Source organism: Clarias gariepinus, chromosome 9, assembly GCF_024256425.1.
Source record: "Clarias gariepinus isolate MV-2021 ecotype Netherlands chromosome 9, CGAR_prim_01v2, whole genome shotgun sequence".
NCBI lineage: Eukaryota > Metazoa > Chordata > Actinopteri > Siluriformes > Clariidae > Clarias > Clarias gariepinus.
In genome coordinates, this window is record NC_071108.1 from 19,900,037 (window position 1) to 19,918,174 (window position 18,138).

General features: G+C 38.5%; 1 protein-coding gene across 1 annotated transcript in view; it reads left to right on the plus strand.

Annotated features, from left to right (window-relative positions):
• bicdl1 (BICD family like cargo adaptor 1) overlaps nt 1-17,758 on the plus strand; it is a 31,424-nt gene extending 13,666 nt beyond the window's left edge. The window contains 10 exon segments of the mRNA XM_053504569.1: nt 2,655-2,771; nt 2,979-2,990; nt 6,965-7,111; nt 7,298-7,477; nt 7,757-7,975; nt 14,573-14,716; nt 14,818-14,945; nt 16,123-16,243; nt 17,021-17,146; nt 17,149-17,758. Coding sequence (XP_053360544.1) covers nt 2,655-2,771; nt 2,979-2,990; nt 6,965-7,111; nt 7,298-7,477; nt 7,757-7,975; nt 14,573-14,716; nt 14,818-14,945; nt 16,123-16,243; nt 17,021-17,146; nt 17,149-17,262 — 1,308 coding nt within the window. The 3' untranslated portion in view covers nt 17,263-17,758.
• The last annotated feature ends 380 nt before the right edge of the window (nt 17,759-18,138 follow it).

An 18,138-nucleotide genomic window follows, 5' to 3' on the forward strand; every position in this document is an offset into this window, starting at 1 on the left:
TTAAACCACAATTCCGCAGCGCAAGAGAAAGAAAAACCGTTGGCTCAGTTGTGATCACGTGACGCTCGGTGTCAAAACAAGAAGCGCATGCATGATACATGATACTCGGTAAAGACTCGTTTGTTTTTCAAGTCAAAATTAATTAAAAATCTTTGCTCGTTTTGCGAAACACTCACAAACCGCGTTACTTGCAATCCGAGGTGTTACTTTATATTTTTGACTCTCTTTTCTCTTGGAGTAGTCTCTGCCACTATAATTTTATTCAGAATAAAGTTTTATCTCATTGTCCCAAGTCTACAGTCAAGGGAGATTTTTATAAAATGACAACAAGGTGCAATAACATTTAAAGGCCAGATTAGAATCACTTTTACTTATTGTCTATACCGCTTTATCCTGTATACAAGGTCGCAGGAGGCCTGGAGCCTATCCCAGGAGACTTAGGGCATGAGGCAGGGTACACCCTGGACAGGGTGCCAATTCATCGCAGGGAACACACATACACTCACTCAGACACACTACGGGCAATTTGGGAACACCAATTAGACTAATTTGTCTATGAGTATCCGGAGGCAACGCACCAAGCACAGGGAGAACATGCAAGCTCCATGTACACAAAGACTTTGCCAGATTTAGTGAACTAAAAAAAAACAAAATTAACTTTACCTGAATGATGGGAAGAGATTATGATTCAAAGCATACAACGTCATCTGTCAAACATTGTGGAAGCAGTGTTATGACAAAAGTATGTGGGGTACAGAAACCAAATGGCAAAAAATAAATCTTTGTTTCAAAATGTATGAACCTGACATGTGGACATTAATTTGTAATGAAAGAAAGATGCACCTCAAATTCTCTGGTTAAGAGAAGTGTTCATTATTAATCTTTTATACCAGCTATTCTACATCGCAGGGCACACACACACACACACACACACACACACACACACACACAACAGGCAATTTACAAACGGCAATTAATCTAATGCCCACTGTGGACCATTGGGCACTGTGGACCATGGGTTACCCGGAGAAAACCCATCAAGCATGGGGAGAAACTACACACACATACACACAGACCTCAAGTCCACTACATCACTAAGCCACCGTATAAGAGGAGTTATAAAAAAAAAAAGCATTTAAAGTATGGGCAAAGACATAGTTGTCAGGCAGTGGACTGTAACTTTAAAAAGTTTTGACACAACTCTAGCACAAATAATAAGGATATTGAAATAAATTAATTATGTGGACCCAATAAAAACAATGTATAAGCCTGTGTGAGTTTAACAATAATGGATTATGCATTCTGAGAAAAGCGAGTCATGTTTAAGGGTAAGCTTAAAAGAAAACTGTGTGGGATGAATAAAAGTTGCCATGGTGATAATCAGAGGTGATGTAACACTTTGTTAAAGAGTACAGTTTCATTCATGTAAATGACTCTCTACTGGTTTCATCCCTGTAATAAGTGATAGCTTGATAATACCTAAACAATGGGATTTGATAAGAACATGTGAATATTCTGGAGATGATCTGAAGTAAGCAGTGAGCTTGCATGAAATTAGGTGGATTTAAAATTCTTTACTTTTTTCCATGGAATTTATGTTACATACTGTGTATGGCACTGGTCTTTCAATACTCTAAAATATAAAAAATGCAATTGTGTAGGAGCTAAGTTGCATTTCATGTAGAGGACTACTTACTATCTTTATTTCTATTACTTAATTACAAAGTTAGCTAAAAAAAAACACTAGTAACTGGGTAGAAATTCAGTTAAGTTTTATTTTTATAGGGCTATTTATAATGGTCATTAGTCAAAGTAGCTTTATTAAAAATAAGGGTAATAAATTTAAAAAGCCTTTACAAAATAAAGTGATCAGATTGTCCCTGATGAGCAAGCCGAGTAGTAGGCTGGAACTTCAATACAACAGGATATATGGAGTTCAGTTTCATTATTGGAGACAACTGTTTGTTGGAATTTCCTGAACTATTGAATGACTGCATTCACAAGCCATCAGAGAAACACTGCCTGTCCAAGAGACAGGAGGCCAGAGAAAGAGAAAGAGAGCATTTAGCTATTCTCACAACCTCATAACGGGTAAGGCCAATGTATAATTGGTGCAGAGTCTAGCAGGGACTCAGACAGGACTAACTATGACAGCATAACTAAAAGAGAGAGCCGGAAGGAAATACAGACACACAGAGGACTCCATGGGAAGTAAAGCAACCAGAAACTTCACTGTCAATGAACCTGGGTGATCAATGAGAGTGGGGAAGACAGCATCCAACATACAGTACCAGTTCACCATAATACTGTATGTCCATGGTCTCCTTGATCTGCACCTTTATCTATGACAAATCTATTTACAGAAGGCTTGGCTAAATAAATAGGTTTTCAGCATTGACTTAAACGCCAAGATGGAAGATCCAAGAAGAAGCAAAAAGCAATATGTCAGTGTCATGCACTGACCATAGTGCTGCAGGCTAAATAAAAATAGTTTAAACTGTGTGGAAAAAGTCTAGTTGCTCTTTTTAAAAAATGTTTATGTTACTGAGGTTAGGGTCAGGATAGGTGTAGGCATAGAATCATAGCATCTACTGTATACCCCACAACAACACAAGTGTGTGTGTGTGTGTGTGTGTGTATACATGCTTTCACAGGCTGCTGATGTGGAAAGGGCACTGTACACTCAGGTCCATTCATTGAGAGATGATTTCAGAGAGAAGAACATTTCCAAAAATCGGCACATGACACAATTAGAGAGACTACAAGCAGAGGTAAAAGTCAACGGAATATATAATATCCACTATACTAGTGTAATAGAACTTAATAGTAATAATATTTTGTTTTTTACAGTAATTTACAATAGCCAATAGTAATTATATGAAAAAAATGTTTTTGGGAAACATGTCCTTTTTAAAATAGCTTTTGCTTGATATAACTCTCTAAATTGTTTTGCATATGTTCTCTTGTATTGTAAGCAGCAAGGGCTAGAAGTAAGTGTGCATGTAACAAAATTCCATCATCTGCACATCTGTCACTCATTTGGTGTTCCATTTTCATTGTAAAAGAAGAAAAAAAAAGCAAAAAAACTTTTTATTGAAATGCATAATCATTAATCATTGTGACTCATCTCATTAAAACATTCTCACAGGTGCCATGTCATGTGCTATGTGCTATATGACAATACAGGACACCAGTGTCAAATGTACATCTGTTCTGTGCTGATACACGTAGTTGTCATCATGAATACTCACAGATTGAAGGTAAAGGATAATAGCAAATTATATCCTTATTTTATAATTCTTGTCCTTTAATGATAGATATCAGAAATCAGACAATTAGCAAGACTTAAAAGATAGTTGTCCATTAGCAATTGATGTGTGATTAGTAATTAATCAATAATTTTTCATGCCTTTAGTTTCCATGTTTATTTCTGCCTTGTTCCAACTCAATTTTAGCTTTGCTATGTAAAAATCTCTGGAATTAAATGGCTGATTATTTCCACAAAGGCGTATATGTTTGTTTTGTTTTTTGTTCTTTTTTCAAATTTTTAATACCAAATGTTTTAACATTATATATTTTTTTTCATTGTTAACAATATTTATCTGTACATATTTATCTTGTTAACAATATTTATCTGTACATAGATAAAACTATCTGATGAACTGTTTCAGTATCATCATTTGTTCAGCATCCATTGTTTCCATGTACTCATGTTGTGCTTTAACAATAGAGGTATATACTGTACTGTCTTTTGTCTTGTGAACAATGGAGAATCTAACCTTTAGATGAGAGAGACTTATTTTTTAGAGACTAAAAAATTATTTAGCTTACCTTGTGTGTTAACCTCTTGTTAAATTTTAACACAAGGACAAGGTAAAAATGTACATTGAATTAAGAATGTATTTTAACCTCATAAAACTACTTAAAATAATACTAAAAGTATTATAATGTACTGTATCATATCATAAATTATCATTGATAGCCTTGCTCAAGGGCCCAACAGTGGCAACTTGGCAGTTGTGGGGTTTGAACCTGGGATCTTCCGAAGCATAGTCCAATGCCTTAACCACTGAGCTACCCCTGGCCAATCAATAAGACTAAAAAAGATAGTCTGTCTTAAATCACGCAGTGGCTTTTGGAGGCTTTTTTTCCTATTCAGGTACGCCAGCAGCGGTAAATGTTTATTTTTTTTTAATATACATCCTCTGACTTTCAACTGTTTTTACTTTCAGTGAACTTAATGTGTAAATATTTGTATGAACACTAAAAGAGTCAACACCATAAGACATAAACTAAAAATGTTTCACAATGTGTCCCTGAATGAAGGGAGGCTCAAAATCAAAAGTACCAGTCAGTATCTGGTGTGGCCACCAGCTGCTTGAAGTACAGCAGTGCATCTCCTCCTCATGGACTGCCTATTGCGGACAGTCTGAGCACTGATGGAGGGATTGTGTGTTCCTGGTATGACTCGGGCAGTTGTTGTGGCCATCCTGTACCTGTCACGCAGGTGTGATATTCGGATGTACCGATCCTGTGCAGGTGTTGTTACACGTGGTCTTCCACTGCGAGGATGATCAGCTGTCCTTCCTGTCTCCCTGTAGCGCCGTCTTAGGCGTCTCACAGTGCGGACATGGCAATTTATTGCCCTAGCCACATCAGCTGTCCTCATGCCTCCCTGCAGCATGCCTAATGCACGTTCACGCAGATGAGCAGGGACACTAGGCATCTTCCTTTAGGTGTTTTTCACAGTCGGTAGACAAGTCTCTTTAGTGTCCTGCGTTTTTAGAACTGTGACCTTAAATGCCTCTTTTCTGTAAGCTGTTAAGGTCTTAACGACCATTCCACAGGTGCATGTTAATTAATTGATTATGGTTAATTGAACATGCATGGAAAACATTGTTTAAACCCTTTACAATGAAGATCTGTGAAGTTATTTGGATTTTTACAAAATTATTGTTGAAATACACAGTCCTGAAAAAGGGATGTTTCTTTTTTTGCTGAGTTTATGTCTGGCACTTAATTAATATAGCCTGATTTAGCTTACCTTGTGTGTTAGCCTAGTTTATGTCAAAAACATCACAAAGTACTGCCAGTATGTCAGGAAATAGTATCTCCAGTAAAACTGTGCTTTATTTTTGCAGTGCAAAAATGCACTACAACCATTCGAAAGTATATGTGTGATATACTGAGAGGTAGCATGGACTGTCACTATAAATTTCTGTTACTGCTAAAAATTTTGGCAGTTTAGGGAAAAAAATGATAGAACACAGTTTTTCTGAAAAATTAAGCCAACCTGGAAGTGCTAAAAAAAATTCAGAATTTCCACTGGAAGCTATCTCCAAAAGTGAGTCAATCCTTATAGTTAAAATGTCCAACTTTACTTGAAATTATATTTAGAAATAGAATTATGCATAATTACGGTGTGGAATCATTGTAGTTTAACTTACCACAAGAAATGAAAGGTGTTGACATGGGATGACATGTAGGGTATGTAGGACATGTCTCTAGGTTTATTGCACTCACAATGAAACTACTCAGTAAGTAAAGACTGAACTTGAGTAAGTGAGAGAGAGAGAGGAGAGAGATTGATTCAGTTTCTTTGTACTTTAATAAGGGAGCGTATTGCTAAAGCTTAGCTAGCTAGCTTTTGGTAACTGAGGTTAATAGGCATGTTTCAAACAATAGACAGGCTCTATTTGTGCGACCCATTTATTCATTTATGGATTAAATGGGGTTTAGGAGGAGTCAGCTCCTGCCAAGATGGTGACGAGCAGAGCTCCCACAGTTGAGCTTTAAAACCGCTGTTCAGAATTCAATAAAATTTCAATTCAATTTTATTTGTATGGCGCTTTTAACAATAGTCATTGTCGCAAAGCAGCTTTACAGAATCAAAATTATGGAAAAACTATGGGTTATAATATGAAGGCAAGAGTAATTTTTAATGTTTTAGGCTGTTTTGGAGGCCCACTAGTTAGCACAAGGTGAAAACAGTTTAGATGTCTCTGTGCACTAATATGGTTTGGTGCATTTCTTCCCTAGCACCAGGCAAATTTCCAGGCATTTTATTAAAGTATTCAATCCTGCATTCCTTTGGCAGTTTCACCAACCTCCTACATTTTCTCTAAGAAGTGGTTCAGGTTATAGGTCTTTCCAAGTAGTGGATTTACTGTTTGGTTCATAACAGGGGTATTGAATCAAAATTTAATATTAAAATAAATATTGTTAAAATAATCTAAAAAAAAAACGTAAAAATTTTCTTTGAGCCGAGGTCTGAATTCAATGTTTGTGTTAGGATTCAGATTTCTATACAGTATATGCAAGTATTGTAAGTCTAAATGGGCAGTTTAAAATTTCAATAACATTTATTTCAGTAACTATATTAAACATGTGGACAATTGTTTAATGGCCTTGTATATTTTTTTGTAATAATCTTTAGTCAATCTTTAGTGAATTTTCATTTGCACGCTGCCTGGCTATAAATAATGGGGAAGGACTCTGGTTGCTCTGTCATAAAGTGCTCTCAGTTCGGGTATTTTAAATTCCCTCACCCTGGACTGCTGAGGATAGGTTTGCTCTAATTACTTTTTTTTTTGTTTGTTTGTTTATTCTCTCATGGTGACACTTTACATTAACGGTTATTACTGGAAAAATATAAGAATAAACATACATTGATCTGTCTATACATTTTTTAAGTTTCGGTTTTCATAGACTACGTTCCATTTTTGTATTAAGAGCATGTCCCTCTTTCATTTCTGTTTCTTCTATACACTCGGTTCAGGCCACAGCACTTTAATTGAGGGGGAAGAAGCACTAGATTGCTGGTATTTTAATTATTCTTATTTATCACAAAAGAATCGGGATCTGGATAGAACTTTAATCGATGTTTTTTTTTTTAAGTACAGTTGCTTAGGTTGTGTGTGGAAATTCTATGTGACCCAATGCTCTATCCATTTACCTTACTCAGATTAAGATGCTGTCTGAGCATAAGCAGGAACTTGAGAAATGTTTAACTACATTTCATGAGGAGAAGGAGCAGCTGCAGAACATAGTGGACAACTTGAAAGAGCGGACACTTGTGTTAGAGAAGTTATGTCATGAGAAGGACTTACAAGTAAGTTATGGTTTAAAACTGGTCTGTATAAGTGATTTACATGAAGCATGCATGAAGATCTTAAAAAAATATAAAATGCTCAGTAATGTTTTTATACCAGGCAACTTTTACTGTGTGGAAGCAAACCCCTAACCTTTATGTTATCCCAAGAACATCAATTTTATTTTGTATTTTGTGTATCCTCAGCTGCAACAAAGTCAAATGGAGCTGCAGGAGGTGCGTTCATCCCATCGCCAGTTAAGTGCCCGTTTGGCGGAAGTGACTGAGGAGAGAAGCTTTCAGGGCTTCAGCTCTCGCAGTCACTCACTGCTGTGTGAGATAGAGCAGAGTATGGAGCAGGAAGAACTCGAACAGGAACGGGAGCAGGTGCACACATATACATAAAAACAATTACATGTAATAAAGACATACATGTGCTAGATTTCTGACTTTAATTCCAGCTTATCCATACACACACAAACACACACACACACACACACACACACACACACACAGGATGAATAACATAGTAAAAACTTTCAGGTATAGCTGTTTACACACGTTTTCATTCTCCAGTTTTTCTCCTCCACAAAAACAGACACTAACAGGTTAGTCTCATTCTAAATACCACTATCTCTAAATGTTCGTAATTTTCTTTCTCTGCAGTTGCGTCTGCAGCTATGGGAAGCTTATTGCCAGATTCGCTGTATCTGCTCCCAGCTGAGAGGAAATGACATCACAGACTCTGCCCTGTCCACAGATTCATCCATGGATGAGTCATCAGAAACATCATCAGCTAAAGATGTGCCTATGGGCAGTCTACAGTCCAGTCTACTTGAGCTGCGCAGGCTGACACAAAACCTACTAGATGGGAATGAGTCTACGGTATGGCACATAATCACACATGTAATGTGCGACCTGAGACACACACAAACACACATAAATATGACACTTAGTCACCTACCCTTCATTTATACCGCTTTATCCTGTATTCAGGGTTGCGGGGGGCCTGGAGTATATCCCAGGAGGCTTAGGGCACAAGGCAGGGTACACCCTGGACAGGGTGCCAATCCATCAGGGCACACACATACACACACTCACATTCACACACTACGGGCAATTTGGGAACGCCAATTAGCCTAATCTGCAGGTCTTTGGACTGTGGAAGGTAACTGGAGTACCTGGAGGAAACCCACCAAGCACAGGGAGAACATGTAAACACCATGCACACAGAGACGGGAATCGAGTCTGGACCCTGGAGGTGCAAGGCGACAGTGCTAACCACTACATCACTACAAAAACTCCCTATATTTAATACACACATGTAAATACATACATTCTAATAATATAGATGCAATGTGCATTTCACATACTGTCACCCCTTGGATTTCGAGCATAATTCGTTCCGGAAGCATGCTTTTATATCAAAATGCGAGTATATTAAAGCGAATTTCCCTGTAAGAAATAACAGAAACCCAGATGATTTGTTCCACAACCCAAAAACATTGACAAAATATAAAGTAAAAATAAAACAAATTAACTAGAAATAAATCTCGACAAAGCAGTGTTTTCGTTACACACACGCACACACACATTCTAACAGTAACACTGCTCTAACTAGAAACTTCTTTTACTTACAAGGAACCTCTCTGATTACTCTCGCGCGCTTGCACACACACTAACGGAATCACTGGTTTCTCACAGAGAGAGAGACTCTGGATCTTTAACAAGGAACCTCTCTAATGCCATTTGTTTTTGCTTTACATGTACAAACGTGTGGTCACAATGTTATAGTAAACAGTAAAAGCGTGCATGCGGATGTTGACTATATGAGTGATGCACGCACACTGAGACTGAGGACAATCTCTCATGCGCGCGAGAGAGATGTACCATTGGCTTAGGTGTAATCATGTGACGCTCAGCAGACAAAGCGTATGAATACCTCTTGTATGTCAAGACCTCGCTCATTTATTAAGTAAAAAAATATATTTAAAACTTTTGCTCATCTTACAAATCGCTTGCAGACCAGGTTACTCACAAGGCAAGGCTTCACTGTACACCAATCAGCATTCAACAACATTAAAGCCAAAACATTAAGGCTAATATTGTGTACAGTACATTCTCCTTGAGCCATCAGGGCAAACCTTGCCCCTCTGGGCGGTTGCCGTTGTGTCTGGTGCCAGGACATTAGCAGTGGATAATTTGGGTGCTGTGGGTTGCGAGGTGAAGCCTCCATGGATTGGATTTGTTTGTCCAGCACATTCCATGAATGCTTAGTCAGACTGAGATGTGGGGAATTTGGAGATCAGATCAACAACCTTGAACTGCTAAATCCATATGCTGCAGAATTTTGATACCTTTCTATCGTGGTCAACATTGACATTTTTTCAGCAATCTGTGTTATATTAGCTTGTCTGGGCGTCACGTGATTACAATTAAGCCAATGTTTTTTCTCTCTCTTGTGCTGTGAAATTGTGGGTAATCGTCTCCCCTGCTGGGTCTTAGTGCGCGTCTCTCCCTGATATAGTCAACATCCGTGGATGCATGTACTGTTTACTATAACATGTGTGCGCGCATGTAAAGCAAAAGAATGTCTGATTAGAGAGGTTAAAGATCCATTTTCTCTCTCTCTCTGTATCTGCCTGTACTTTGTGTGCATGCCTCATTGGACACTGTGCCCCTTCACACACACTCCTCCTCCTCTCGCCTTAACACACACACACATACAAACACACATACACACACACACTCTCTCTCTCTCTAATGAAAACACTGCTCTGTTGCAATTCTTTTCAAAGGTAAAGTGCAGGTTAATGTGTTTTATTTTTACTTTACAGCAGTGACTTCCTGAGTGTGTGCTTACGCGAGGGTTATTAGCGATGTACCTTGTTAAGTTTTCCGATAAAACAGTCTTCTGTTAATGTGTATGTGTGTGTGTGTGTGAGTGTGTTGAGACAAACTCAAATAAGAGAGGAGGAAGGGTTACTGTGTAAGACTAGAAGAGGGAGGGGGAAGGGTCTGATTCCTTCTCTCCTCTTACTTTAGCTTCACACACAAACACACACAGACACACACACACACACACACACACAGCGCCTGCACACACAAACGGAAACACTTATCAGTCTGGATTAACTTTTTTTTAAGGTAAAATGCATGTTAATTTTTTTTAATTTCTACTTTATATGTTGTATAAATTATTTTTATGTATTTATTTTTCTGGGGTGTTGAAGAAATAATTTGAGTTTCTATTATTTCTTATGGGGAAATTCGCTTTAATTTACGAGCTTTTTAAAATATGAGCCCGCTTCCGGAACGAATTATGTTCGTAATCCTAGGTTCCACTGTTTGTAAATTTTGCGCATACTGTAATTTCATACTAATTTTCTTTAATTCTGAAAAGTTGTATTGCAACAAGATTTACTGGAATGCCACTGTTATGGGCTTAACTACTAGTCTTAAAGTGGCATTTCAGCCTGGGAAATGATGTTTCTTGTAAATAAAGGCCCAACAATGGTGCTGTTCGTTAGCGTTGTTAGTGTTGGGAGTAAAATTGGAGCATAGCTAGAGTTAGAGCATAACTGTATTTGCCTGCCAAATGCTGCCATATAACAGGCAGTGGTGGCTCAGATGGCTAAGGCACTGAGATACAGATTGGAAGGTCAGTGGTTCGAGCCCCAGCTCCACCTGGTTGCCATGTGTTGGACCCTTGTTAACCTTATCGGCTGACCCTGCGCTCTGACTCCAGTTATGTCAGAATTCATACTGAGCTGTAAGGAACTGTTACTATCCTCTACTGAGCTCTTTAGAGGTTGAAGCAAATTTGCACCAGTGTAGATGCTGAAGCAAATTTAGCTAAAAATGTACCAAGCTGGGAGCCACACTTCCACCACTCTCAACTTACCAGCCATTGCATCAGGTATAGCCCCTGCCCACAAGACTCATACCAATTTACAAGAAACATCATTTTCATTGGATGCATGAACTCAATTATATTTTCCAGAATATAAATTTGAGGTTGAGCAACAGGTGGCATTCCAGTAAATCTGGAGAGCACAAAGCATTGGCACTATAAGCTCTGTCTGGAGGAAAAAATCAAATGCCAGCATGGTAGAAAGTCTGTTGCATCTTTGAGTAATCTGTCTTGCATTCTATCATGTATGTAGTTGAGGAAGGATGCAAAATTAGCGTTTACACACAAACATAAAATACCAAAAGCATGACAAAAACTATTGCTATAGCTAGATTACACGTAGAAACCTAACCTAAGAATGCAATTTTCCGAATAATGCAAAAAAGCATCACTGAACAACACTAAGATACAATAACTCATCTTCACATGCTCTCACATCCAGTTCTGTGTGCTTTTATATTCAAAACAATTGTCTGTAGTAGATTCACTCCAAGCTTTTCTGACAAGTTAGCAGCTCGACCATAACAATCATCTCGTTTCCGGTGCTGGCAGTGTCTTCCTGTCTGCAGCCGTTAGTGCCGCTAACATGAGCATCGCTAGCATTTTTAGCTGCAGCCTCGAAGCGAGCGTAGAAAGTGTTTAGCTCGTCTGCCAGAGTCACACCGGATCATCATACCGGATGTAGGTGCTTCATAGCACCTACATGCTTATTGTCCTTAGTCCCTGACACAGACTCCTAGAGTCACTCTGTTGGAGCTATGACTCTAGTTTCCTCCCGTAGCGCTGCTTCGCCTCTTTTACTGCCTTCCCCACATTATATGACGCAGCCTTGTATGGGTCCATGTCCCCCGATGGAAGTCCCGCGTTGTAGGCAGCGGTGCGAGATCTCAGAGCATCGCGGATGGTTTTATCCACCCACGGCTTCTGGTTGGGAAACGTTCTGATAGTCTTTTTTTCCACGGTATCATTCAATAGTTTCCTGATGTGTCCCACAACCGCTTCCGTAAACACGCTGACATCATCTGAGCTGTTTCAGAACATTTCCCAGTCTGCGTCATCAAGTGCATCCTGTAACGCGGCCACCGATTGGTCCATCCAGCGCACGACCCCCCTCGGAAACCGGAACTTCCTGTTTAAGCCTTTGTTTGTATTTTGGCATGAGGAAGATGATGGCGTGGTCGGATTTTCCAAATGGTGGACAAGATTGTGCCTTGTAGCCGTCCTTGACTGTAGTGTAGCAGTGGTCCAGTGTCCTTTCGCCCCTGGTGGGGCAGGTGAAGTGCTGATAAAAGTTTGTCCCAGTGTTGTATCTGGTGCTGTGTGAGTGCCTCATGCAGCTCGCATAAGGCAGTGTCCGTGTCCGAATTGTGAGTACATTGTATACCAATAGAAACATAAGCGTCTCTATCATACCTAATGTACTCAACAGTGGTGATTTTGCTGCTTTTAAAACACTAAAAACTAACTTAAAAAACAAAAACAAAGAAAAGGGGGTCAGAGCAGTCGTGACGGCAGCCTAACTTACCGGCACCATCTTCATATCCCATCCTGACGGGAAACATCTGAACCTGGTTCGGGAACAGCACCATGCAGAACAGATGAGCTCTACAGAGGGTGGTGCGATCAGTTGAGTGCACCATCCGCACTGAACTCCCTGACCCGCACTCAATTTACAGCAGGCGGTGCTGGACCATGGCTAGGAAGATCATGAAGGACCTCAGCCATCCCAACAATGGACTGTGCTATCTGTTGAGGTCAGGAAAGCGATTCCACTCCCTGAAGGCCAACACAGAGAGACTGAGGACGAGTACTGATCCATTTTGCACATCCACACATATGGTTGTAACGCTCGGATCTTATTTTAGCTAATTACACAAATTCGAGGTCTTAAATCTATATACGGGCTAATATATTAATCACTTCCAGTGTTGCGCAATCTTCGCGGAGCAAGGAAAGACATGACACAACAACAATTACCAAAACAAATCAAGTGTATTAAGTGAAACAAACAGACAAATAAACAAACGAGATGCACCACAAACCAATATAGACAAAATATATTCAAATATAAATAATGTGCGGAATGTATGTGTGTGTGTGAGTGCGTATGTATGAAAGTCCATGTCCGTGTTATTGTGAATATGAAATGGTGTACGGGAGAGATGGCTCCAATCTAAGCGCGCTGTCTCATCTCTCCGTCTCGAGTACTATGCCTGTTTTGGCTTTGTACCGGCCCACGTTACCCGATAGGTCATCGGGGTTCCCTCGCGGCACCACCGCGCATGCCCGCGAGAGCTTTACCCCGGAACCAAAACACCGTCGTCTTGGAGACAAAAATAACCATATAAGGGTTGTTTAAAAGACCTGGTGGTTTGGTTCATTTACACTAGTGCCCACTGCACAACTACACTATTGTGGTCATTAGTTATATCACTCTATCACAAGCCACTTTAAATCACTTTCGAGTATATTTGCATGCACAAGACACTTTAAATATGTGGATTGCACAGCGCCTGGACATACCATTTTTATTACCATTTACATCCAACTTCATTCCACACAAAAATTCCAGAAAATCTATTCTACTTTGTACAGCTGTTTTTCTTATTGTTCTATATTTCTTTATAAATTTTCTTAGATTGTGTATTTTGTACTATACAGTTATTTTATTTTAATTTCATATTTTATTTTATTCTTTCATAGTTAAATTTACCTTCTATTTTATTTTTTATATTTATTTTCTTTTCATAGTCTTTTATTTTTAGGTCACAAGCAGTTATCTAAGCATTTTACTGCATATCGTACTGTGTATGACTGTGTATGTGACAAATAAAATTTGAATTTAAATTCAATTCCAAATTAGATTGGAACTATCACATTGGACACAACATACTGTACACAAAATATAAATATTGTATAAATATAAATAAACAAGCTAATTAGACAAGGTGCAGGTGAATTCAATGAACATCATGTGATTGTGAGGTACATGCTGGGAAGTGGAACCTGGAAACAAATTTTAAAATGAGAGTCTTCCCGACCATAAAAATCTTAAAATCAAAAGCAAACACACAAAGGAAAAGAAAAACCATGCCTCTGGTTGAAAGTTAAACTTAAATCACTGGCAGTGTGAGGCAGCAAAAGCAGCCACGGCACCACAGTGCCACAGATCATTTAATTGTTAAAGTTAGCACTGGCGAAATTGATCACATTTCCAATAGAACTGCACACAAGATTCGAATAATTTATTTTTTATTATAATTTTTTTGAGGTAGAGAATAGTTAATTATGGTGTCATATTGTAGGGACAGCTGTGGACAGAGACAGCTGAGCTGTACCCCTTTTGGTGTATGTGTGCATGAGAGTGAAAACACTGTTTTTTCTTTTATTATTATTGTTACGTGTGAGGTCTGAATCTCAATTTTTTTCCTGACAGTATTTTGGACACATTTTTGGTACTAATTTAGATTTTCTTGTGCTTGGAAGTTAACATTAGCACTCTACACATTATTTTTGCACTGTAACATTACAGTGTGTGTGTGTGTGTGTGTGTGTGTGTTCTGGTTTAGGGATCACGCCGCAGTGATGAGGATGTGTTGGAAGAGCAGGTGCGGAAACTGGGTGATGAACTGAGAGAAGTACGAGAGCTTTATGAACAGGAGCAGGAAAGGGTACGGAGCACTCAGGAAGACATGCTTCAACTCCGTAATCAGGTACATGTCAAATACACACTCGCTTACTATACAGAAGACAGGAAAGAGCATTATTATTCAGTTGCACCTTGACCTTACTGTGATCCACTATTTTCTTGTAGATTGCACTTTTCTCCTTAGAAGTGTGCTCATCACAGGAGGAGAATAAGAGACTAAGAAGATCTGAGGTCAGAGAGCCAAGTGAACAACTACAAAACGCCATTCGAGACCGAGATGATGCCATCGCCAAGTAGGACTTGATTCCTTAGACTAACTTCTTCCTGTCATAAAGAAATAATGCACATGTTGTAAGAATCTCTAAGTACTTCATCTGTAGAATACAGGTAGACAGAATTGAAAAGCTGGTGATCTAGTTGTTGATGAAAATGAAATAGGTCAATTTGCAATTTAAATTTAATCTAAAGCAGCATCTTTTACAGAAGACTTTTTACATAAAGTAAAAATAATGAGAACATACACAGTTAATGGATAGAGTAACAGACATAAGACCTTTACTGGGCTTAAAGATGAACGTCTCTCGGATCACCAAAGCATCTTGTATATTTTATGATACATCACTTATTATACCACTGGGCCTCTTGAAAATGTATAGTAATCAGATTGCAGATAATGAAAGGGTAGATCCTCAGTTGGTTAGCTCATCTTAGTGTGCTGCCAATTGGGTTCCGAGCACCAAATGTGAAAGATTCCCATGTAGAACAGGTAACTTCAGTAAGTATACATAGAAAATGTTATTTCCTAAACTTGTATGTTAGTTATTATGTAACCACATTAGTTAATCTTGAAATATGTATTAGTTCGATACAAACATCTCCTGAGGAACATTGTAAAATATAATTACGATCATTATTGACCCTTTAAATTTGACCAGGCAAGAATCATTTTAATCTGTTACTGCTATGTTTTTCCCACTATCCAGTGTCACTCAGAATAGGATTAATTTTAACGGTGAGATTGGTTCCTTCCTTAGTTTCTTCCTTATGTTCATGTTAAAATCAACTGTCATTATCATGATTACTACACATTACACTATATTACACACAGTATAGAGAACAAATCCCATTAAAATTATTGTCTTTGGTTGTCATGCATATATTCATTAAAGTTGGGTAGATATTAGATAGTAACACTGGTGCAAAGAGATTATAGTGAAAAAAAATACTAGATTGTTGTTGTACCTTTATGTAACGTTTGCTAATGTACAAACTGAATCTGCTTTTGCAGAATTTGCTTTTTACAGTGTTATGTTTTGTTACTGCAGAAAAAGAAGAAAATCCTCCGTAAAGAGGATATTTTTAAGCCATCTTTCCATAGGTTAATAATCATGACTTTATTGTAGCAAGCATACCATCACATATCATGGGATTCAACTTTTTGTACATTGTCTCTCTCTATATATACTTCAGAAAGAAAGCAGTGGAGATGGAGTTGGCGAAGTGTAAGGTAGATATTATGTCTCTGAACAGCCAGCTCCTGGATGCTATTCAGCAGAAGTTTAATCTTTCCCAGCAGTTAGAAGCCTGGCAGGTATGTCCACTAGCACACACTTCTTTACACACAGATGAATCAGGACACTAATTTTAAACATATTTTAATCAAAGTCTGTGCTGATTTCTATTGGAACAAAACCATTAGAAGCCAAAAACATCAACTATTTTATCTGAGTACTGTGTATAGTAATCAGAGCAAATAATAAATATGGAGGAATAATATTCCACAATTTTCCTTTGTAAGGAGGTGTGGTCGTATGTGACTGTACTGTGCAATATAGTCATACAGACTTTCCTCTGTCAGTGTGCACAGTGTCTTTAGTTTTCCTGTGTTTCCAGCTTTAATACATTGTTTCTACAGTACATCCTTATAGCCTTTCCCCTCCCTGTATAACTTACTGTCCTCTCTCTTATCTGCAGTTTGCCTCCTCAGGTCTGTTCACTGTGTGGCTCTTGTGGTTTCTAATCTAGTGGCCTTTCTCAGCTTCCATACAAACTCCCTCTGTGGTGGCCCCTTCCTGCCTTAGAGGTGAGCTGGTATACAATATGTGCATCTTGACTCGTACAAATATCCCAAATCTTTTTATTTCATGGGAATATGTCATGGCATAGAGATCCATCAACTTAGCAGGAAATTCTGACATTTCTTAATCCATCAAAAGCTTTACAGTATTTTTATCAATTTTAATTCCCCCTGTACTGTTCATGGTAATCTTTTAAACTTGACACATTCTTTCTGTTTCATACACTGGTAAAAAAAATAAAATAAAAAAAAACGAATAGTGATCTTAAATTCTTTGTCATACTCCCTCAGGATGATATGCTCAGAGTGATAGAGCTGCAGTTGAAGGATAAACATCAGGGAGAGTGGAGAAACTCTTCAAACTCTTTCTCCGGGGCAAAGGCGAGTACCTACAGCTCCTCAGGAGCCTCTTCCCAGGGCAAGCCTCCCACCTCTCCGATGGTGATAAGCGCTTTTTCTCGTTTTCAAGAAGAACTGAATTTGTCAGCAAGGAAAAGCAATGGCATATGATGACTGATACAGCCAAAGACTAAGACAGAAAAGTTAATCATCAGTAAAGAACAAAATCTTGTTCTAAAATCCTGGAGCTATTTTTGCACTTTACCTCCTCTCCTTCAGATAATTGTAGATGAGGCACAAGAGAGTCAATTCACGAGGAATTCAAGAAAATCACATAAAGATAAAGTCCTTAGAGATTTTACAGCTTCAGGGTGATATCTGCAGAATTACCACATTTAAATAACATTGAGGCGACCTTTCCTTCCTTGTTTCTCAGATATCCTCCTCACCCCACTGCCAAAAGGTTTCAATGAAAATGTCAGATTTAGCTCTGTCAAACTGAAGGATTCTTTTGGCTTTTATCTCAGGATGAGCTAAACTCATTGATTACTTCTCATTGATTAGAAGTCAGTGTGTAGGATGTATTTTGTGAATTAGCTTCAATCGCTACTCATCAAAGGTCTCTCTATTGAATCACTATAATGTGATTACAAAAATGCCAAAAGCTATTGCTTCGATTCGAAAATGTAATACACCAATCAGCCATAACATTAAAACCACTAACAGGTGATGTGAATAACACTGATGATCTTAAAGTAGTAAAAATTGTGCATGAAGATCAAATGACTTTAACAAGGGCCAAATTGTGATGGCTAGACACCTGAGTCACAAAGCATTTCCAAAACAGGAGGTCTTGTGGGGTTTTCCCCATATGCAGTGGTTGTTACCAACAAAAGTGATTCTAGGATCCAAAAGTGATCCATAGAAAAGCTACTATAGACAAATTGCTGAAAAAAATAAGGCTGTCTATTGCAAAGAGGTGTCAGAGCATGCAGTGCATCACAGTTTGCTGTGTATGTGGCTGCACAGCTGCAGACCGATCAAAGTGCCCATGCTAACCCTAGTCCTCC